The 24,270-nt window shown below is 37.9% G+C and overlaps 1 protein-coding gene across 1 annotated transcript in view; it reads left to right on the forward strand.

Moving 5' to 3' along the window:
- DOCK5 (dedicator of cytokinesis 5) overlaps nucleotides 1-24,270 on the forward strand; it is a 242,031-nt gene that overhangs the window by 105,916 nt on the left and 111,845 nt on the right. Inside the window, exons 10-16 of the mRNA XM_006884916.1 lie at nucleotides 3,158-3,287; nucleotides 6,002-6,074; nucleotides 10,423-10,565; nucleotides 13,878-14,003; nucleotides 17,898-18,022; nucleotides 19,746-19,844; nucleotides 23,573-23,645. Coding sequence (XP_006884978.1) covers nucleotides 3,158-3,287; nucleotides 6,002-6,074; nucleotides 10,423-10,565; nucleotides 13,878-14,003; nucleotides 17,898-18,022; nucleotides 19,746-19,844; nucleotides 23,573-23,645 — 769 coding nt within the window. The remainder of the gene's footprint in view (nucleotides 1-3,157; nucleotides 3,288-6,001; nucleotides 6,075-10,422; nucleotides 10,566-13,877; nucleotides 14,004-17,897; nucleotides 18,023-19,745; nucleotides 19,845-23,572; nucleotides 23,646-24,270) is intronic.

Here is a 24,270-nt window from a genome sequence, read left to right on the forward strand (position 1 = left end):
CAAAGGACACACTGACAAAGAAGATTAATCAGAACTGGCTTTGACAAGCACTGTGGCATTTGGACAAGAACAAACTGGGAGGAGGGTAGAGACAATAGTGCAACAATGAATGAATGGAAACCCAAAATCTCTGTAAATGTTTATGAAAATTAATAAAATATAGAAAAAAAAAAGAAACTGCCGCCTGCAATGCTTTCGTTAGCATTTCCACATATTATGCATTATCTCCACTCATTGCCCTCAAGTCAGAACTAACTCATAGCTGACCCTCTAGCAGATTTTCAGAGGCTATAAATTGCAGAGGAAGACATTAGCCATCTTTCTCCCATGGAGTAGCCCAGCCAGGGGATTCAAACAGAGCACCTTTGGGTTGGCAGTACAACTACTTACCCACTAGGACACATTCAGCGTTGTTGTTAGATTCTGTCAAGTCAACTATGACTCATAACAATTCTGTGAACAATATATCTGAACTTTGGGCTGTCTTTGTGCCATGTTCACTATCTCTGTAATGTTCAATTCCATCGTTAATTGTGTCAGATCATCTCACTGAATGTCTTCCTCTTGTGCTGATCTTATACTTTTCCCAGGATGAATGTTTTTTCCAAAGATTGACTCCTCCTGACAACATGTCTGAAGTGTGTGAGGTGAAGTTTCATCATCTTTGCCTTTAAGAAATACCCTGGTTTCACCTTCCTCCAAGACAGACTTGTTTGTTCTTTGGCAGTCCAAGTGATTGTTGTTAGGTGCTGTCGAGTCAAGTACAGCTCATAGTGACCCTGTCAACAACATACATGAACCCGTCCTATCCTGTTGCCGTCCTTATCACCTCTGACACACTTGAGCCAATTTCTGCAACCACTGGGTCAGTCCATCTCATTGAGGGTCTTCCCCTCTTTCACTGACTCTCTCCCTTTCCAAGTATGATGTCCCTTTCCAAGGAATAGCTTCTATTAGCATTATGGCCAAAGTATGAGAGACAAAGCTTCATCATCCTGGCCTCCAAGGAGCACTCTGGCTGCCCTTTTTTGAAGACCTCTTTGTTTGTGTTTTTGGCAGCTCATGGGATATTCAGTACTCTTTTCCATCACTACAACTCAAAGGCATCAGTTCTTCTCTTCTCTGAAGCTGCTGCCCCAGGTTGAGTAGCCTGGAGTGGGTGATTGTACTGGCTTCCACTTAAACCTAAAGCAGATGCACTGGTCCTTTTTTCCCTGAGCCCATTCTGTTATTTCATCTCTTACCCCTTCTACCAATCCCAGGGAGCTCTGATGGCCTAGTGAGTAAGGAGTTACACTGCTAACCCAAATGCACATGGTTCAAATCCATGAGCTGCTTCCTAGGAGAAGTATGGATATTCTTTCCTTATGCAATTTACAGTCTCTGAAAAGATGCCGGAGGAGCTATGAGTTGATTCTGTGAGTTGCTCCTAACAACATAGCAGCAATCTGAAGACAAAGTCTGAGGCAAAGCACGAAAGGAAGTGCTGGGAAAGGCAGTTCTACCACTTCTGGCTTATTTTATCTTTTTGCTTCCTCTCTGTTTAATTTTAAAATGTGAGCCTTCAAATCTTTTTCAGAATTGCTTTTCCTCATGAATTTTAGAGTCAGTTTGCTAGTTCTTGTTAAAAACTCTGTTGGGATTTTGAAGGATATCAGTCTTTAGGGATTAGATATTTTAAAGAATATTGAGTAATCTTATCCATGAACATGTTATTTCTCCATTGGTTTAGATTTTCCTTTCATTTGTCTCAGCAATATTTGCTTGATTGCAATATAATTGTCTTGCATGTCTTTTAAAAAAATTATTTCAAAGTTTTGTACATATTTTAAATTTTTATATTGTGTATTTCTTTTCTTTCTTACTTAGTTACTGTGTTTTTAGGAATGTGATACTCTTTTTTAAAAGAAATATAATATTCTTAGAAACCAAAAACAGAAGATAAAAGCAAAGTTCTAAATGTTGGAGGTTACATAACACATTCGTTAAACAATTATGTTGTTTGACATTGGCCTGTTCTTATTCCTTCTATTTATATTCCACCTATAAAATGACCATCATCAGATTTTTGTCTATGTGCTTGAAATTATGTCTTCTGGAGACTTGCATGCCCCTATTCTACCTTTTTTGCTTGGTTCCTCCTTAAAATCAAAGGCATTAATTAATTCCTTTTATGTTTTTAAAAAAATTAAAACATTATTAAAATTAAATCATTTATCCACCCTATTCAGTGCCATTTTAGAATAGTAATTACTCCTCATTTCCTCCCAAATTTAGATCCTCTTGTTCAGCTTTTTCATTTAAATAAAATAGAAATATTTTCAAACCATTTTGTCATTACATGTTACTAATAATAATATTGTCAGTGGACATTCCCTGATGTAGGTTTACAAATAATACACTTGAAATAATTACCTAAAAAGTAATTCTAGGGGGAGAGAGGGAAGTAATTTTTGAGTCAGTAAAGGAGATCTTAGATAGCTGTTCATAAAAAAGAATTTGTGATAGAATCAATCCTTTCTCATGCTCACGTAAATGTGAGCTAATTTCTTGGATTTACCAACTCCTCTTCAAGAATATAAGCAAATGTAGGAGACCATCCAAAGCCAGCAGGCATGTCAGTTAAACATGTCTTAATATTCAGTGCATACCAGTAAGCTCTCAAGGATACCACTCGTAAAACAGATGAGTAATTACAGAAAGCACTCCAATATTATTGTTGTTTTGTAAGGTTGTTTTGAAGATACAAGGTCAAGGGTTTGTTTGGATACCCAATAAATGTCATTTTCACCTTAGTTTTTATTTCATCTGATGCTGCAATGCATCTTGTTCTAGCATAGAAACTGATAGGATACAAAGCAGGAATAATTTCTGTCCTGATTTTAAACATCTTTGTGATTATACACTGAATATGATCTAATTTCTAAATTGAATGTCAAAACTAAGGAATTGAAAAAGTCCCCTTGGTTTAAAGGAATTACAAGGTCATTTTCTCAGGTACTGGGGTATTTCTTGGCTGGACAGAAGAGTTACCCATCGTATTTCAACATTTGAAAGTAAGCCCTGAATGTGTTTTTTTTTGTCAAGTGAAAAGAAGAAGAACACTGTTGTAGAGAGTTTGAGCCTGACCTCCTCACTATGTTCTGTCCCTCACTAGGACCTCAGCAGCAATGACCTCATCAGGCCCCGCATCAGCCTGGTGTGCCAGATTGTCCGAGTGGGCCACATGGAGCTGAAGGAAGGCAAAAAACACACCTGTGGTCTCCGAAGACCCTTTGGAGTAGCAGGTACAGGACAGGCAGAGAGCTGGCGGAAGATGGGCCTTGCTTCACCTGCAGCATCAGACACGTGATGTTTACTACTGCAGACTGTTCTTTTAGTGTGGGTTCTTTGTCTCCATCTAGAGACCCTAGGTGGTGCAAACAGTGATATAGTTGACTGCTAGCTGATAGATTGGCCGTTTGCATCCGCCCAGAAGCATGTTGGAAGAATGGCCTGGTAATCAACTATTGAAAGTTCATAGATTTGCTGCCACTGAAAACCTTACGAAAGGCAGTTGTCCATCTAATCAGAACTGATCATAGCTGACCCTCCTGCAGGTTTTCAGTGGCAGTAAATTGCACAGGAGGAGATTGCTCATCTTTCTCCTGAGAAACAGCTGGTGGATTCAAACACCATGCCTTTGGGCTGGCAGCACAGCTCCTTACTTCTAGGCCACCAAAGCTCCCTAGGAAAGGCAGTAGTTGTACTCCGAAACACATGGAGTTGGAGTTGCCATAAGTCAGCATTTATTTTAATAGTTTTTAATCTTTTAAACTACACGCTCCTTTTCTCCCATAGAGCCTAGCAGAATGCCTTGTCCTCACAGGACCTCAGGAGAGCCTCATTATGACTTTTACAACCCTTCTATCTATAACAATATGTTGATGTCAATAGTATGTTGATTTCAAATCCCTATAAAAATTTAAAAATAAACATTGTAGTGATAACAAAAAAAAATACCCCCAGTATGTTGTTGGTGGTGGTGTGAAAAACAATATGTTGTTGTTGTTGTTTTGTGCTATAGATTTGGAACCAACCCATAGCTGACCCTCCGGTGGGTTTTCAGAGGCAGTTAATTGCATAGGAGGAGATTGCCTTCCAATTAATACTGATATTGTTGTTGATTGCCATCAAGTAGAACATGACTCATAAGGACTCCATGAACAAAAGATCATAACTATCATCATTTCTCCAAGTTTATAGAGTTTCCATAAGCATGTAGTTTAAGGAGTGGATGCCACTCCTGCTTCCGAATCTGTTTACAACTGGGGGCTCCACTGAATACTGTCCACCTTGGGAAATCATTATGATATTTGATACCCCAATGGTACAAGGTTAGCATCACAGTAAACCCAGGTTACCTTGGTACAGAAAATTGACAAAATGTGCCTCCAAAATATAACAGCACTAGTCTCACTTAGTCTCACTAGCCTCACTAATATATTGATATGCGTGGAAGAAAAAGAAAACATGACCTTGAAAGTGGTTGAACTAAGAAATGTATTCTTCAAAGGCAGTATTGTTTTTTCCAAGGGCCTTTGAAGAGAATCTTTTGCTGAAATTAGACTTCAGGATGTTCAAAGAGACCCCTGCACATTTAATTTTTTAAATTGAGGGAATAAATATTTGTTCTTACATTAACTTTTTTGTCACCAGGGAGTTTAAAGCTCTTAGCGCAGTGTCGCTGCTCTACTGCTGGATAACAACCATGTGTTACAGGTTTATCTGGGCAATGTTTCCATAGCAAAGCCTTTGACCTGCTGTCACTCCCACCTGCTCCTCAAGGGTTGCTAGTCTGTGACTAGAGGGCTGCCATTCTTTCTCTACAGAGAATTGAAATGGGCTATCAGAAAAAGTAGTTATGGTACTCTGGTGGCTTAGTGGGTAAGAACTGTGCTGCCAGCCTAAACGCATGGGGTTTGAATCCACCAGCTGCTCTGTGGAAGAAAAATGGGCCTTCTCTTCCCATGTGATTTACAACCTCTGAATGTCCCCTAAAGGGTATAAATTGGTTGACTCCACAGCAATGAGTGTGTGAGTGAGCTTAATAGAGAAAAAAGGCAAGACAGCATGACCAAGCACTGTTTACCACCTGGTAAATGGTCCATAAAGGAGTTGAGGCATACCCCAGTCCTGTATCCTTCAAGATGGACCAGTGTAATGCATGCCTCAGCTTTGAGGCTTTGCCTGCTTTTCTTTTTCCAGGAATAGATGTGTGTGCGCGCACCCACTTTATGTTGCGTGTGTTAGGTGTGGAGAGGAGCCCAATTTACTCTGAACCTTGCTATAGAGCCCCAGCAGAGGTTAGAAATAGCTTGATGGTGGCATTGATAAATGTATTGCCTATTTTTTGGAGGTCAGATGACAGTTCTGCAGTATTTTTTGGTACAATTTTTGCAGGATTCAATTAAGGCCTGGCAGCAAGTTGAATGTCATGCCCTGCTTTCTGAGACTTTTGAGCATGATAACATTAATAATTTACCTGCTGCAACATTGGAAATAGCCAGTAGAGGAAAGTCCTGTGATTTTATGTCCTAATGAAAAAAAGACCTGCCTGTGAAAATAAGCCAAATAACGGAGACACTTGTCCAGGACAAATCTCAAATTTCTCTCTAAGATCTTTACTTTTATTGACCACTGTGTCCAAATACATATTCTCTTTGGAGGCTTGCAAAAAAATGACAGACAGCTGTCTAATTTTAGTCTTAGAGAGTTTCTAAAAGGGGCAGTCTACGAGTTCGATCTGAGAAAATCCAGGTCCCTTCTGTGTCACCTGATGCAGTGCTCTCTGCTATGCCAGGTGGGCCCGGAATCATTGTTGACATAGAAATAAGAGAAACCCATACCTTGTATCTTTCTTCCTCTTGTGGTCTGTGTTTGCTGATACTGTCCTCTCCCATAGTAACTTACTGAGGCATGAAGCAATTAGTTCCTTTAATTAAGTTTATCTTTTTCTTAGTGATGGATATTACTGATATCGTACATGGGAAGGTGGACGATGAAGAAAAGCAGCATTTTATTCCCTTTCAGCAGTAAGTACTTTGGCATTTGTCCCGGGTGACTTGAGACCTTTATTAGCATTTTGAATGGTGTGTTAACATAGACCCAGGTGGTAGGAAGTATTTTCTTGGTTAGGGAAGGGAGACTCTAAAACTGTAAGATTGTCAGAAAGAAGCATGACAAAGCAATTCGAGATCCTTTATACTGGGCTTCAAGATGGTAAACAGAACTTTCTTGACTGTATAGAAATGACTAAGGAACATAAAAATAAGAGGAAATTCTCTGTCTGCACTGGAAACCGGAGAATGGTGCAGTCCAAACCTTGGAAATATATGAAGTGTATCCACACACTATGGGTAAGATTACAGAATGGGCATAAAGGAGACAAGATATGTGACTCGACGGCACATAACAACAACAACAACATCTTTTAGTGGATAGCCTTGTGCTGCCAAAGTACCCTGTGAATATAGATCACACAAGGATCTTCTTAATGAAAAACAAGAAACTCATAAAATATTACACAACATGTGTGACCCTGAAGGACATTATGCTGAATGAAATATCTCAGTCACAAAAGGGTGAATACTGCCTAACAACATTGTTACAAAACAGGACCGACATGGGGGTTGGGGGGAAACTGAAAAGAGAGAATAAATAATTACACTGTATTGGAACAGGTGAAGGAAAAAACTGTTTAAAAGGAATATATGATTAGACATTATCTGTATGACAGTAGTCCAGTGTACGAGGTTTCATAGCAAAGTGGACTGAGGGAGGTGGGGGGAGGGAGAAATTATGCAGTAATGAATGTATTTTATTTTTTTTTTAATAGTGGACTGGGGCGAAAAAGGTGGACTGTAAGGAGGAAAAAGTGCAACAGTGAATGAATGAAAATCCAACTTTTCTGTAAACTTTTGTTAAAATCACACTAGAAGTCACAAAAGGACAAATATTGCATAGGGCCACTGTTGTAGTAAAACAGGACTGATATTGAGGTTCAGGGAAGACAGAGAAGGAGGGGAGGAATGATGTATATTGCATTGAAACAGATGAGGACGAGAACTGTTTAAAAGGGATTTATGATTGGGTATTATTGTCATGACAGGAGTCTAGAATGAAGGCTGCATAGTGGAGTGGACTTGGGGGTGGGGATTGCATAAAAATGAAAGAGTTTTACTTTTCAAAGAGAAAAGTGAATTAGAGGGGAGAGGGTGGGCAGGGAGAAATGTGTAACAGTGAATGACTGGAAACCCTAAGTCTGTAAATTTTCATTAAAATTAATTTTAAAAAATCACACTAGGAAAAAAGGGGGGAAATGTGATTCAGTAGGTCTGGAGTCTGTATCTAAGGATCTTCCACATGATGCTAACAGTGCTGATTCAGGGAACACCATTGAGTCACAGGCTTTAAGGAGGGAGAATGAAGGGCTAACTAACCTGTACGTTCACCTAAGTGGAAGGAAAGGCAGCCTGTGAGTATGTATGTGAGTATGAGCTTCTCTCAGGCTTCCCAGTGGAGTAACTTGGAAGTATGTGCATTTGTGAACACAGTGACTGACTTACCCTGAGTGCAGGGACTGCAGTCTAGGAGAGGCTGGAGATGTGCCCTGTCATTCCTGTCAGGTAGAGAAGACATACCTCAGCTAACATGGAGCTGCTGTAATTGATTACTAAAATCCATTCCGGAAATTCAGCCCAGTGACATTTGTGTACATACATGACTTAAAAAAATATATTCCAGATCTCTAGAGAAAGATAAATTAGGCAAAACATTAAGCAAACCCTTAGAAACCTAAAATCACAGCCGAATCTCAAAACATATACAGTACCGGTTAACTCTAAATAACATAAATAGAAGGAAAAACCCCTGAAAATACTACAGAAGATAGATGTGTTATGTTCTGTATATGAAGAACCTGATATATGAGAGGTTTTCTGAACCAGATAACAGATTTTTAAAAAAAGACAAAATTCTCCCTATTTAAAAATAGAGGGAAAAAAATAAGGTATTTTCACTATGTAGAAATAATATATGAAATATTTGTAATAATTTAATTGGGTGGCTGTTGTTAGGAGCTGTTGAGTCAAATATGATTCTTTACAACCCTGTAAACAGAGAAAATGTGAATTTATACATTCACAAAAATGAAAACGTATATAAATTAATGAGAATCACTGAAACATAAATTACAACTAAGTTTAGGTTTTTTTCTGACCATTTTTAAAAGTGTGTAAGCTATCTAAGGAATTCTAGTGGCTTAGTGAAAATGAAGTTTCACTGCCCACCCAAAAGCAGGGAGTTGGAATCCACCAACTGATGGATGGGGGGAAAATGGTCACTGTCCTCCCAGGCTGTTTGTAGCCTTTGAAAATCTGGTGGAGGATCAGCTGTGAGTCAGTTCTGGCTTAGTAATAATTAGTGAGTAAGTGATAAGCTATCTAGTGTTTGGGTTGGTACAAGAAAATTGACATTTATATGAGTTGTTTATTGTTGTTGTTTTTGTGTACTATAGAGTCAACTGGTTTTCAGAAGGAGTTTCACGAGGGAGGGGATTGCCCATCCTTCACCCACAATTGTTTATAAGAAGATAAATTGCCACTATCTAGTTAATAGTGACCTAGTGGGTAAAAGTTGACCTCTGGCCTGAAAGTGATGCCTCTGGCGGTTTGAATATAACTGCAGCTCCTTGGGAGAAAGATTGACATTTGCCTCCTATGTGATTTACAGCCTCCAGAAATCTGACCTCGACTCTATGACAACATGTTTGAGGTTTTTTTTGTTTATATACTAAATGAGTTAGAATTGCTGAAAGAACACATTCCATAATTACATACTTTAGTAGTAATTATTTGTTGGAAGAATAATTTTGTTGCTATTTTTCTACTATTAATCTGTATAGTTTTAATATGTAATTTTATTTAAGAAATAACAAATCCTGATTCATTTTAAGTATGAGTACCATTAATCTCTCGCAATCACTTCCTTAATATAATATTCAGTATAATAATCGTACATGTGCCCTTTTCATCCAGAGATTGCCATTCATTATTTTTTAATTTTCTGGTAGAGGGGAAGCAGAAAGAAAGTGTGTAACAATGAATTTTAAAAAAAAATTTTTTTTTGTCTATTCTGCCATATATGTAGTGACTCTCCATGTTAATATTTTATATAACTTAGTTGCTTATGTTGGTTTTGTGATAAGTTTTTTGTCTGTGAAAGCTGTTCTGTCACACACATGCTAGCTTTCCCCTTTGGGGTTGCTTGCTTTCTCTGGTTGTGTTCTTCTCTGTGTCCTCTCTGAGCCAGCACTCCTCTGGTGGCCGTGTTGCAGCTCTGAGGCCTGAGGTGGACTTCCTTTTTACCGTTGCATAGTCTTTTGAGGATCCCAGCCCTGTTTTGATTATTATTTTGACTGCAGCCAAAAACCACTGTGGGAAGTGTTCACGATGCAAATTGTAGTCTCTGACATTTAAGTCCTAAGATTTATGGAAAGTGCTTTCCTAAGCTACCTCAAAACTTTTGTAGTCTCATATACTGGGCAGGTTTTATGTATGTCTTCTGGTCTTCCTCGCTAGGCCATAGGTTTGGAATACAGAAACCACTCAGATCATTGTTTTGTTGTTATGTGCCGTCGAGTCGTTTGAGACTCAGATCATAGCAATCCCAATTTTCAGCAACACATTCCAGGATATTTCCCTCAGTTGTCAGACTACAGATCTGAAGCCTCCAGAGGAGTTGGTATATGTAATGGGTAAAAGGACAAAACCACGTAAGAGAAGATTGGAAACTAGTACAGCACATTGGGCTGATAGACATTACTGGTAGTGTTGCTGTTGTTAGTAAGAGAGCTGTCTGTGGTTCTTTGATCACAGTGTAAGATCCTCAGCCTGATGTGATAATTAAAAGTGAAAGCTTTTGGCTGATGCTTGATTTATTGCAATTCTAAGTGTACTTTGTCATTACAGGGTAATCTGAGAACATGTTTTCCAAACGTGCCTGCATACATAGTTCTCCCGCTGATGAAGTTATAATGTTGGAGGGGGCCTTAAAAAGCATATTTGCTCCAAGCCCTTCTCCTTACAGTTGAGGAAATGAAGGCCTATGGAGGAGTTTGTTTTACAGAACTACAGGCCAGACTTCCTGCCCTTCCTCAGCCTCTCCATTCCAGTAGAACTATCGCTCCTACTACATAAAAACATCAAGTATTGCCTACACATCACCATCGGTTTTGCTTTCCCCCCCCTTCTTTGCCCTGAATCACTTCCAAGATGCATTTAGTGTCAAAGATGGGATATTAGGTATTACGTTTCCAGATTTGTTATAGTTTCCCCCCTTCTCTCCACTCCTCATGCCTCTTGTTTTCTTTGTCTTTCCCAGAATTGCAATGGAAACCTATATCCGACAGAGGCAGCTAATCATGTCACCCTTGATAACATCCCATGTGATTGGAGAAAATGAACCACTCACTTCAGTCTTGAATAAAGTGATAGCAGCAAAGGAAGTGAATCATAAAGGACAAGGTACACAGCTAAGCTGGGCAGAGACTTGGCCAGGGTGTGGCAGGGTGGGTGAGATTATACAGAGCTAATCCTTGGACTCCTGGCCTTTCTCTCATGCACAAGTTGATGTGTGGAGGAGAGGGATAAAGGAAATGGGAAAGATCTGGTGGGGACCTGAAAATATGAGGTAATGGTGGGCATTGTTCAATGGGGATTAATTTTATAAAATGCAATGGTATGTACGAATGATTGTATGAAACACAGTGTTAATGAAAGAATGTGTGAAACACATTGTATACGGATTTTGTATGCAAACGAATAAAATAAAAATTTGGGGAGAGGGAAAAAAAAAAGGTCAAAAAACCCCCGATCCCAAACCAGAGTCTGCTGGCAACTGCACACTTGGATCTCTTTCTGAAGGTATTTAATACGAAGAAGGTGAGTGCTTACTCAGCAGTGAATTGAGTCACAGTTGTGTTTTCTAAATTCTGTTGAACAATTTTCTTCCCAGAAATCTCTTCTTTCATCCTTCCTTCCGATTGCTGTCTCAAGGTTCATGCACAAAGACAAAGAGTTTAGGGGATAATTACCTACCATTTTCTGGCTATATTTATCCTGTTACATTTCCTACATAGAGAGGAAGGAGACTGAAGTGATAACAAAAAGATAGGTATTCATGTAAAATAATGAGCTCTCTAATATTTGTGTTTTTTTTAAAAAAAATTGGTTTTTATACAATATTTCATTTACATTGTGTTTGATTAATACATGTTGTGTTCCACACAATCCCTCATTTACATTATGTTTCATAGAATCATTCATATATATATATACTGTATTACATGTAATCAATTACTACCTTCACATATCCACTGAATCTTTCCCATTCCCTCCCCAACCCTGCAATCTCCCCACTAAACTACTTTCCCAGGGATTTCCACCTTTCCCCTTTTCCCACCTCCCTTCACCCTTTCTCTTTCTTCTTTTGGACATCTATACACATCTTACTAATTATCCTTCTATTAGACTAATGGTCTTAAGCAGTATTTATCCATATGAGACTTAGTTCACATGGCATGATGCTCTCTAGATTCTCTAATGTTACTTAGTATAGTACAAAATCGTTATTATTAAGCACTGCATAGTATTCCTTTGTGTGAACGTACCACAATTTCTCACCCCATTTGTGGACATCTGGGCAATTTTCATATTCTTGTTATTGTGAATAATGCTGCTATAAACATAGGTGTACAGATCTCCATTTCTGTCTCAGTTCTGTTTTCCTCAGGATATATTCCCAGTCGTAGAATAGCTTGGGTCATATGGGATTTCTATATTCAACTCTTTGAGGAAACACTAACCTGCCTTCCAGAGTCATACCATTTTACAATCCCACCAACAGTGCATGAGAGAGAAAATCTCTCCACATCCTCTCTGACAAATACTGCTTGCAGTCCTGCTAAATTTTGCCATAGCTACGGGAGTGAGATGGTATCTCGTTGCTTTGATTCGTAGCTCTCTGATTGCCAGTGATTTTGAGTGTTTCAACATGTGTCTGTTGACTGTCCCAATCTTTTCTATTATGAAGTCTTTTCATGTCTTTTGCCCATTTTGTTATTGGGTTATCAGTCTTTATCTTGTGAAGGCCCTGTAGTATTCTGCAAACTTTCATTATGAGACCCTTGTCTGAAATATCATTGCCAAAATTGTTTTTCTAAGTCTATTATAAGTTTTCGTTTTACCATTTTGGAAAAAGTATTTGATGCACACAGGGACTTAATCTCAAGAAGGTCCCCTTTGTGGATTTTGCCTTCTCCAAGTTGTGCATTTCCTTCTATATTTGCAAGCCTATTTATATCATAGGCTAGGGCTTCTACTTTTGGTCCCATTTTTGCCTGTTATCTTTACGGCTTTACCCCTCAGTTTCTGATCGACCTTTTTTGTGTATGGTGTGAGATGTGGATATTGTTTCCTTTTTCTGCAGGTTTATAGCCAGTTTTGCCAGCACCCTTTGTTGAAGAGGTTGTCATGTCCCCATTTAATAAGTTTGTATTCCTCGTTAAATACTTGTTAACTGTCAGTAAATAGTTTAATTTTCAATTCTATTCCACTGGTCTGTTATTTTAACAATACCATACTTTTTTGCTTACTATGACTGTACGGATGTATGATGGGGGAGTTTTTGTATAGTAGATTTTGCCTGCCACTTCATTTTTCTCTTTAAGAAGAGTTTTGCTTATTTGAGGCCTCTTTCCTTTCCAAATAAGCTTTTCAATTGCCTTGTCTATCTCTTTAAAAAATGAGTTTAGTATCTGTATTGGGATTGCATTGAACGTGTAGAATACTTATGGTAGGATTGTCATTTTCACTATGTTGAATCTTCCTATCCATGAATAAGGGATTTTTCTGTTTAGTTTCCATCCAGTTGGATTTATTATTGTTCCTGTAGTAGTGTTTTATCGGGTTTTTTAAAATAAAAGTCTTTAGTGAGTCTAGTTAAATTAATTCCCAAGTATTTAATCTTGTGGTTGGCTGTTGGTATTGCTTTCTTAGTTTTATTTTTTATGTTTTCTTTGTTGCTGTAGAGAAATCCCACTGATTTATATATATTGATCTTATATTCTGCCACTATGATAAGTTGATCTACTAAGTCTAATAGTGTTTTGTTTTTTTTAAATCTTTGGGATATTCTGCATACACTACCATGTCATCTGCCTGTAATGATATTTTACTACCTCTTTGCCAGTCTGGATGCCTCTTATTTCCTTCTCTTATCTTTATTACCCTAGCAAGTACTTCAATGCAGTATTGACTAGAAGTGGTGATAGATGTATGTATAATTTTGCTTTTAGTTTCTAATTTCTGTTTCTACTAATTTTTATTTATTTTTAGCAACTGTGAAGTCAGAAATTGATTCTATTTTGTTATGTATTTGAAAATTATTTATAAAATTATTATAAAATTATTTTTTATTTATTATGTCTTCTTTACCATATATTGAATTTGAGCAAACCTCATATTTATTATGTAATATTTAATCACATGTCTCTGTTGATTTACATTTTTACTCCACTATAATCGAACACATGAGTGTAACTTTGTAATATATATTTTGAAATCTGATGAGAGTTATCATTACAGTTTTTCCTCCCCAAAACCCACTTTTTTGCCTGTTCACAATCTTTTTAAATGGATGGAAATGTTCATTAAATCTTTATCGTAAAGTGTCTGGTTATCAGTATGCAACTCATGTACATTTCTCAGAATTTTATGTCTGTAGTTTTTTTATATAGCTCGAGGAAAATTAAGCATTAATCTCTTATTTCTTTAAAGGTCTTTGGGTATCCTTGAAGCTCCTACCAGGTGACCTGACACAAGTTCAGAAGAATTTTTCACACTTGGTTGACAGATCAACATCAATTGCTCGAAAAATGGGCTTTCCTGAAATAATCCTGCCAGGTAAACATCTAGCTTGTCTTATCTCTGCTTCCTCTGAGACTCCCATCTTTGCACCACTTACTTCTAATGGGACTGACAAGACAGCTAATATCCGTAAGATTAATTTTGTTATTTGCATTTGCTGGGACCAACAAAGTAGGAGTTGCAGTACCCCAAGTCCAAGACTTAACAATAATACTTTTAAAGGTAATTCAGAATTTTCTGCTGATTATCTTTTCCTTTGTATTCTGCATAAATTCCTTCCAGATGTTTCCTTAGACCTTTTGTTAAGAAGCACTAATGATAGTATAGAATTTCTCCCCCTGAGAATAATTGAGTTTTCCTATGATTGCATCTCTGGCTTCTCTAGGGGAGTAATCCATGCTTGATTTGGTCACAGCTGGACCTTCTGCTCCACTTGGTCAGGTTCCAACTGTGTTCTTGGCACCACTTGTTCATTGGGTGACAAGATTATAAAAATTCGGCAGCTTCTTGGTTTCTTTTAATCTCTTTTTTTTTGTTCCATTTTAGTTATCTGTCTATGTGCTATCTCTTGACTTCTCTGACTTCACTAATTTAATTTCTTAATCTCTGCAATAATAAACTCTCAAAAGAATTTTATAAACATTAATATCAATCTTTGGCAGAATGTTCTAGGAAGTCAACTTACTTTCTACTGTATAAATATTTAGGTTCTTCTTAAGTAGTTCTTTCTCTTGTTCCTCCTTTCGCAAGAGAGTAAGGGACCGTAATCCTTCTTCATGTCTTAAATCCTTACTCCGCCCCATTTTTTTCCTCACATACTTCCTTTCTGTCCTTATCTTGACAGCCTAACAACAGTCGTCTTCCAACCTATTCCAGTCTGGCTTCATTTCCCATTGTTCTCTGGAGCAGTGATTGAAATGTGGCTAAACCCATTGGCTGTTTTTAGTCTAATAAGCATCTCTTGTTTCTAAGCAACATTTGATACTCTTGACCACACCCTTCTTGAAATAGTTCTTCCTTTCTAAACCTGCCAAGCTTCTGTTTTTCCTCTGTTCTTCTGGACTGCCCCCAGGACTCTTTTGCCAACTTGTAATTGCCTCTAAATGCTACTGTTTAGTTCTTGGGCCCTTTACCCCTCCTCACATTTTTATTCTCTCCACAGGCATTCTCTGCTTATTCAACTTCCATCTGTCACTTGCATCCCAATTCCCATCTCTAGTCTGGAGACACTGCCGGGGAACTCCATATCACATATTCAAGTATTTCTTCTCTTAGGATGTTAGTGGATACCATTCCCAACTTTTTTATCAGTATCAATCTTCTCCTCTCTTTGTATAATTAATTCTGAGTAGCTATCTCTACATGGAACACATAATTCTGTGCATCTAGACTAGGTCTCTTGTCTAAATGTTTTATTTAAGAGACAGACGGTACCAGCAACCTTCCAGCTACGTGAGCAAGAAACCTAAAAGCTACACAGGGTACCTCTCGTTCTCTTGACACCTTACACAGAATTAGACCTGTCAGTTTTACCTTTGGAAACCTCTTGAATCTGTCCCTCTCTCTTTATATCTGTTTCCAAAATCTAAATTCTGACTACTGTCCTCTCTTCCTTCAATATCATAATTTCCTATCAGTTTCCCTGTTTAGCTCTTACTTGCCATGTCATCGTCACACTTTTATCATGAATTACATTTTACTAAAAATAACCCTGGCTGTGTTCTTCTCTTCACCTTGTTAAAATATTGCATTGATTTGTATTTAAGATAAAACTTCAGATTTTTTTTTTATTTAGTCTGGATCTGTCTGCTTCAGGAGGAGGATTTCGCTGTTGCCTACCTCTTTAGTCTCGTCTTCATACCGTAAATGCTGTTATCACCTCTGTTGCTCTCATTCCTCCAATATAAGCTCAAAGGAATGATCCTCACATCCTCCTAGAAATATTAGGACTTTGTGTACAGAGCCTGATCTCTTCCTTCATTTGTAATGTTAACATTTAATTGTCATTTTTTACTAAGCTTCTCTCCCCACTAGACACTGAGCTGTTTGACTCAGTAGTTATGGTCCATTTGGAATTCATGAAGAAAAGGGGGCTTGTACATACATTATGACTCACACCATCTCCCAAACACTTAACATGGTGCTAGGTACAGAAAAGGGGCTCAATCATTTTTAAGGGGTAAATTAATGTCCCATTACCTGATTCTAAATGAATATCCCTACCATAAATCATTGATCACATGTTTTAATTACATGGATTTATTTTTACAAAATTTGAATACATTGTTTTTCACATAAGATCTTCCCATTTCTTTCACCCCACACCCACCCATTAAATTGAGTGACCCTATGATTAAGCCCCCTCCCATACTAACCCCTCTGTTTCTACCCTCTCCCCCCTTGAATCCTTACACTCATTCTACAATAATGGTTTTATCCTTATGCCCAGGTTAGGTAGTAATTTACAAAATTGTTCCTCCTGTGTGTTGCGTAGTATTCCATTTTGTGAATGTACCATCATTTCTCAATCCATTGAATTGTAATTGGATATCTGGGCTGTTTCCATGTTCTTGCAGTGGTTAATAATGCTGCTATGAACATTGGTGTACAAGTCTCTTTGTGCCTTGGTTCTCGTTTTCTAAGGGTGTATTCCAAGCAGTGAAATAGCTGAGTCATATGGAATTTCTATGTTCAGTGTTTTGAGGAAGTGCCAGACTGCCTTCCAGAGTAGTTAAATCATTAAAGAAAACTACAGACCAGTATCTTATGTATATCGATGCAGAAATCCTTAACAACATCCTAGCCAGTAGAATCCAAAAGCACATAAAATAATAATGCACCATGACAAAGAGGAATTCATAACAGGTATACTAGTATGGTTCAACATAGGAAATACAATTAATGTAATTCACCATATTAACAAAGTAAAGAAGAACCAGATGATCTGACTATATTTTTCTTATCCTTGGGACAAATACTGCCAGTGGAACTACACAGGGGTTAATACTGCTTGTGATGCAGATTGTCAATTTGTCCATCCAAAAAGATTTCAAGACTGTAATGCGTGAATAAGCTCTCTCTACATTATTTCCAAATGAGCCATAATAGGTTGTTTGTGTGCTGTGCCCCCCCAGATTTGGTAAGTGTTAAAGATAATGTAGATTTCTGAATATATGTCCTGATATTTGGGGAAGTACAGGAATGTTGGTGGCAACTGAGCAAAATAAAAGTTTTAAAGTAATTTTTCTAATACTGAGTCTTCTTATCAAGAAATTTCATATCTTATATTTCTCACAGGTTTATTTTACACATCTTAGAAAAATGTAAATGTTTTCTTTACTTTCAGAGTAGATATTTATTAATTATTTACTGGTTAACAAAATAATTATAAGTATTCATCATTCTGATCTTGGCATAAAATAATTAAGCTGATTCAAATAAACAAAGTACAGATTTATCAGAGCCAGCATTTGACTCAAAAGATTGTTAGGAAGATTAAATTAATGTGTATAAGAGTTTGAACAGTGCCTGCCACATAATAAGAATACAGCAAATATTAAGTTTCATTGTTGTTAGATGATTTAAGATTTAACATCCGTCCAGACATTATGGAAAAAACAATTTACCACTATAATGTACTAAAAATGTCCTATAAAAAATATTGTGTCCTTATTGGTTAATAAACAGAGTAAAGCATTACTCATGAGAAAAAGTCTTTCAAAAGAAAAAGTAGACTTCAGTGAAATCAGGGCATATATGGAAAAGCAGAATGAAGTAAATGGACGAAAGCAATACATGGACAACAATACATGTTATATGAATAGTTCATTTTAATGTCAGGCTCTTTGATATTTTGTTTTTATATCTTAGTGCATCCTTAAAAATACCCCCCCAACAGCAACACTCATAGAATGGGTTTTTATGTTGTAGGGGATGTTCGGAATGATATTTATGTCACCCTGATCCATGGAGAATTTGACAAAGGGAAAAAGAAGACACCAAAGAACGTGGAGGTGACCATGTCTGTGTATGATGAGGATGGCAAGCTTGTGGAGGTATGAAGCTTTGTCCAGGAATGCACTAGTATCACATGCGTCTGTATAATAACATGGACTTTAGAACCAAGTATAATTTTTCTCCAAGTTTGGATGTATTTGATTGTTCATAAGAAAAATGCATAATCCCGTTAATTTGTGATTGTTGTTATGTACCATCAAGTTGGGACCCACTGAGAGCTGACCCTCCAGTGGGAGCAGCTGGTGGACTCGAACCATTTTCCTTTGGGAGTACAGCACAGCTTCTTGCCACTAGACTCGCAGAGCTTCCTCATTTGCGACTGTTGTTGTTGTTAAATGTCGTTGAGTGGTAGGTGACTCATATGGACGCTATGAACAGAAAGACCTGAATACTTGTATAACTTTTTTCATTTCTCAAAGTTCATAGGGTTTCCAGAGGCCAGCTATTTAGCAGTTATTGTTTTTGCTAATATCCCCTTTTAGATTCTTAGTTTCATTATTCTCCTATGCTAGGAGATACTTTAAGCCACTTTGTATTTCAAATATTACCATATGATACAGAAGTAATTTTCAAGGTGGTTAACTACTTTCTGGCCTTGGGAGAAGAGGCATGCATGCCTAAGAGGTAGTTGAAGGCACATTTCCTTCTGAATAAGCAGAGTCATAGGAGGCATGCCCACTGTAGAATTGTTAAACTGGAAGAGACTTTAGTTCTAGATCTGCTGTCATTGGGATTTTATGTTAATAACCAGGAAACTCTAGGCTAAAATGATTAGATTCATTGCTTTACAACCCAAAGGAATTAGTGACAGGGCTGGGGATGTATGCAGCTATCTTGACTTCCAGTCCAGATTCTTTCCTTTTGCTGCTCATATAGAATAATTAAAGATTGGCTTACAATGCCAATGGGAAGGATAGATAAGAGTTGGTTACTAGAAGCTGCTGTTACCTCAGCTGAAAAGTTACTCCTGTCATGTGAGCCTTGGTTAGCAGCTCTGGAGTCTAAGAAATAAGCTCTAAGTTTAGTAAAGCTTGTGGAGTGCCTCCTTGCATAGGCACTTAAGACAAGAGAAAGCTCATGTCCCTTCACTTTCCTCAAAGATTGTGTAAAATTTGAAAGAAGAAGATATCTAAACAGTTCATTCAGATAGATCATACTCTGTTAAAGGGATAAACAGAATGCCATGTGCTACACCATGAATAAGATGTGTGCTTTGGGACTAGAGCTCGGTGCCCCATGAGCTCATTACAAGTACACTTCTAATCCAGCTTGGTTATTTTATAGCATTTCTGATTAGGTTGGAAGTGCCCAACGAAGGTAATTAAGCAGCATATTACTAGGGAAATAAAAAGCCCTGCGTTTCAGATAGCATGATAGAGCTATATAATAAGTCCTCAAAGTAGGATGTCATCAGGAAAAATTTGCTCAAATAGTGGTCTCTCTGCAGATGTGTCATAGCTCAGTCACCATCTCTGCATCTTTGTTGCCTGAGAGAAGAAAGAAGAGAGGGAACAGTGTGTATCTGAGAATGGAAGAGATGGTAAAAGTCAGAGGAATAAGATGCTAATATGTGGCTTGATCTCTTCGCTACTGTCAGCTTTACCAGTTAGGATTTCAAGTAAAATAGTGTATTATCAATCATATCCTACTTTTCATCATGAATTTAATCAGCTGATGTGTAGGAGTGTCAGGTATATGCATGATGGCACTCTTGGGATCTTTTTAATAGTATTCTTTCTTCATTTTTCCCCTCCTTCAAAGAAAGCAATTCATCCTGGAGCTGGATATGAAGGCATTTCAGAGTACAAGTCAGTAGTCTACTACCAAGTCAAGCAGCCCTGTTGGTATGAGACGGTCAAGGTGAGCCTATATATACCCTCTGTAACACCTGCCACATGACAAATCTCTTTTAAGTCCTTTTACCCACAAACGTTTCTACTTTATTTTGATGTTTTACATAGTTTGTCTATAGTAGGCAATAAAAAATACCTCCCCATCAACAAAGGTAGGCACTGTTATATACACAATCTTGCTTTATCTGCAGTGATAAAAATTTGTCTGCAAGTAGATATATAGGCAAACAGGCAAGACAAATGCATATGGGACATGAGCAGGTGAGAGACTACACCCATGGTCATACATAGATTTGAGAGAGGTGATTTTTTTTACTTGCATATTTGAATATGCTGTAAACATAATCATGTGCATAGCAGAGCCAACAGGGGGCAGACTTAACATAAATTTTTAATCATTATCAAATACCGTGAGGGGATGAAGACCACAGATTCAGGGAACATCAAGTCAGTTGACACAGCATGGTCCACAAAGACAGTGGTCTACGTTCTTCTTTGGTGAGTAGCTACTGGGTTCTTAAAAGCTTGTGAGCCGTATGTGAGGTGCAGTAAGGCCTCTTCTTGCATGGAGAGGAAAGAAAAACAAAGATGCATAGAGACAGTCCAAAAGAGTAATGCACCACTGCAGCCTTAATGCTCCAGACTCTGAAACTGGAGGAAGTAGATGGCACCTGGCTACCACTGCTGACCTCTCTTAAAGGAATCACAGTAGAAGGCCATAGATAGAGAAGAATATTGTGTAACAAACTCAAAGACATAAAAATAACCAGGCTTCTTGAACTAATAGAAACTAGTAGAGCTCCCGAGACCATAACCCTCAGTCACCCATTGAATCTGAAACAAGACTCAGCCTGTGTTACAACTTTCTGCCAATCGATAGTCAGATGAACAGAAACTTCTGATAGAATCTCACTCCTTAGAATAATCTACCACATAATATCAAAAGGATGGTATTTGCCCAGGGATAAAGCCCAGAGTACAGGAAGGGTCAAGATAGAAGACTGGAAATGTGAACCACAAGGAGGAAGTAGAAAGTACAGTTATATTGTAGCTGTTGTAAATGACTGGTTGAATGGAAAACCAGTTTCCTCTGGAAACTTTCACCCAAAGCACAATGCAAAGAGGTAAGATGGTGGAAGAGAAGAAACCTACTTATAATAATAATTCCATGTAAGAACACTCATTTATTTTGAATAAATTCGTAGTTTTTAACACTTTCATCCATTAATATGTAGGAATTTGACTGGAGAAACTAGTAACTGTAATGATGTAACTAGACAGCCACGACGCACAAAAAACCCCAAATGGAAATTTTTGCCCTTTACTCCACACTGCAAATACTTTTGTAGCATTTTTCCTGTTTGGCCTCTAATCAAGATTTCTGAGCCTCTTCTTGGATCTATTATGAATATGTGTGTTTCAAAGTACAAAGTGCTTTTTCAGATTTATCATCTCATTTGGGCTCCACAGTGACCCTGACAGTTACAAGGTAGTGTGACATCCTCTTTTTGATAAGGCAGCTAAGACTTAAAGAAGTGAGTGACTTCCTAAGAGTCTGTAACCGTTCAGTGCCAGAGGCTAAACTGGAGCCTACTTCTTCTGAACCCAGGCTCCATCAGCTCTTTCTTATGATCAATCTCATGTGAATGCGATAAAGAGAATTCATAAAAACCACACCGGTACTGGATTTCAAAAACCAAACCAGTGTGTCGGTTAAGAGGTGATCATTTTCATTACTTTTATATACTTTCTGTGATATTATTAACACTGTTTAATCAGTTTTATATTTTACTTTTTAAAACTACTTGACTGGGGGAGCTCTGGTGGCCTAGTGGCAAGAAGCTGTACTGCAATTCCAAAGGTACACGGTTCAAATCCACCAGATGCTCTGCCGGAGAAGGAGGGACAATTTCCTCCTGTACCAGTCAGATCTGATTTGCCGGTACATGCACAAAAAGTAATAAAAAAAACTACTTGACTGACAGTACTCAAAGTTCCTCAGAATGCATTTTTTTTAATTGGCTTGCATACCATAGTTGGTATACATTGTGTGTGATTCATATGTCTTATGTTTTATACAATCTTTGGTTTGCATTGTGTTTCTTACACTCACCCATATAAATTGTATTTTTTCATAATTAATTACGTATGATCTATGCCTTTTATTATCCCATCTTTTCAGGTCCTCATTGAGTCTTTCCTGTTCCTTCACCTGCTCTGTCCACTCACTAACCTCTGCTAGACTAGTGATTTCCATTCTTTCCCTTTTCCTGCCCCTGTTTTCATTCTCCCCTCCCGTTTGGAACATTCATACACATCTTACTCAGTTATCCTCCTGTTTTCACAATAATGGTCTTTTGCTGTATTTGTCCTTAGGAGACTAAGTTCATTCACTCAGCATAGTGCTCTCTAGACTCTCACATGTTATATAATATTTTATGTAATCATTTTTTCAAGTGCTGCTTAGTAATCCATTATGTGAATATACCACAATTTCTCAATCCATTCTTTTGTTGATGGGCATTTGGTTTGTTTCTGCTATTGTGAATAGCACTGCTATGAACACAGGTATACATTCCTCCGTTCCTGTCTCATCTGTAAGAATAAAATTTTCTAAGGATAATAAATGACTGCATATATCCTACGCCAAAATTTATTTAACTGTTTTTCATGAATTCATCACTCATTCATGGCTTCATAACCCTCTTTTTTTTCCCCCTTTATCCATGTAAATAGTAAGCTTCCCTATTCACAGCAAGCATTTTGGGGTTTGCTTGTTTCTGTTGTGAAACCAATTACAGTCGACTCTGAATCATGAAAGCCCCTGTAATCCAGAGCAGAACTCTGCATTGTAGAGTTCTCAGTGAGTCATTTTTGGCGAGTAGGTCATTGATCTTTTATTGTAAGATGCCTATCTGTGGACTCAAACCAACAACCTTTTAGGTGTAGGTGAGAGTGCAATAACCATATATACCACCCAAGGACTCCTTCAATTATAGCCCCTAATCATTACCATATCAAAATTAAAATACTGTTATACCAGTGGCCTAGTGGCAAGAAGCTGCACTGCAATCCTGAAGGCACATAGTTTGAAGCCACCAGCCGCTCCATGGGAGAAGGATGGGCATTCTCCTCCCGTGCAATTAACTGGCTCTGAAAATCCACTGAAGAGTCAGCTATGAGGTGGTTCTGACTCTACAGTACACAACAACAACACAGTTATTAAAGTCTGAAAGGCCTCATATAAACCACAAGGTACTAACCCATCTTCCTTCCCTCTGAAATATTTTCCATACATAAGAAAATACTAAGAAATAAAAGATTAAAAACAACCTCCTGAGATTATATTGGTTTAAAAATCGGAAAAACTTCTTTGAATGAAATACTATTCAGTATGTACTATATTAGAAATAAGTTGCTATGGTAAGATTTTTAAAACTGAGCCAGATTCTTTAAAATGGTCTCCGTAGGTCTGAAGTACTGTACGTATACAATATTGTTGTTGTGTACCAGCAAGTTTGAACCAACTCATAGTTGACCCTCTAGATGGTTTTCACTGGCAGTTAATTCCGTGATAACAGATTGCCTATTTATCTCTTTCAGAAGAGCTGCTGGATTTGAACTCTGAGCTTTTGGGTTGACAACACTATTCCGTACCACGTGGCCACCGGTGCTCCCTGTATATATTTGTGTGTGTGTGCACATATTAATAATTAATTTGTTATTATTATGCAGGTATCCATTGCTATAGAAGAGGTCACACGCTGCCATATACGGTTCACCTTCCGACACAGGTCGTCACAGGAATGTAAGTCAGACGTGTATGACTTGTTGTCATAGATGAGTCTTTACTCTTTTCTTTAGGTCTAGAGAATAAGATATGTGGAAAGTAAATACTTGACAGCTTTTTGTTAGAATTCAGTGATGTTTAACAAATTTTGCTGGGCCTCCATATTTGTTGTCACTTTATGTTATAATTTCCCCAAAATGCTTCATTGTTGTTTGTTGTTGCTATGTGCCTATGACACGTAGTGACCATATGTACAACATCCCTAAATCCTATTCTATCCAATGCCAATCTTACTGTCTCTGACACACCTACTACCATTACTCCAGTCACTGAATCAATTCATCTCATCGAAGGTCTTCTTCTCTTGCGCTGTCCCTCTACCGTTTGCAGCATGTCCAAAGTATGCCAGATGAAGCTTCAGAATCCTTGCCTTCAAGGAGCAGCCTGGTTTAACCCTCTCTTGGAAGAAACTGTTTGTTCTCCTAGCAGTCCATGGTAAATTCAAAACTCCTCACCACCACCACAGCTCAAAGGCATCAATTCTCCTATCATCCCTAGTCATTGTCCAGCTTTATGATACATAGAAGGTAATTGCAAAGACTATGGCCTGGATCAGGCACACTTTAGTCTCCAGACAGACATC

Source organism: Elephantulus edwardii, unplaced genomic scaffold (genome assembly GCF_000299155.1).
Source record: "Elephantulus edwardii isolate Elephantulus edwardi_28Jun2011 unplaced genomic scaffold, EleEdw1.0 scaffold00038, whole genome shotgun sequence".
NCBI classification, from domain to species: domain Eukaryota; kingdom Metazoa; phylum Chordata; class Mammalia; order Macroscelidea; family Macroscelididae; genus Elephantulus; species Elephantulus edwardii.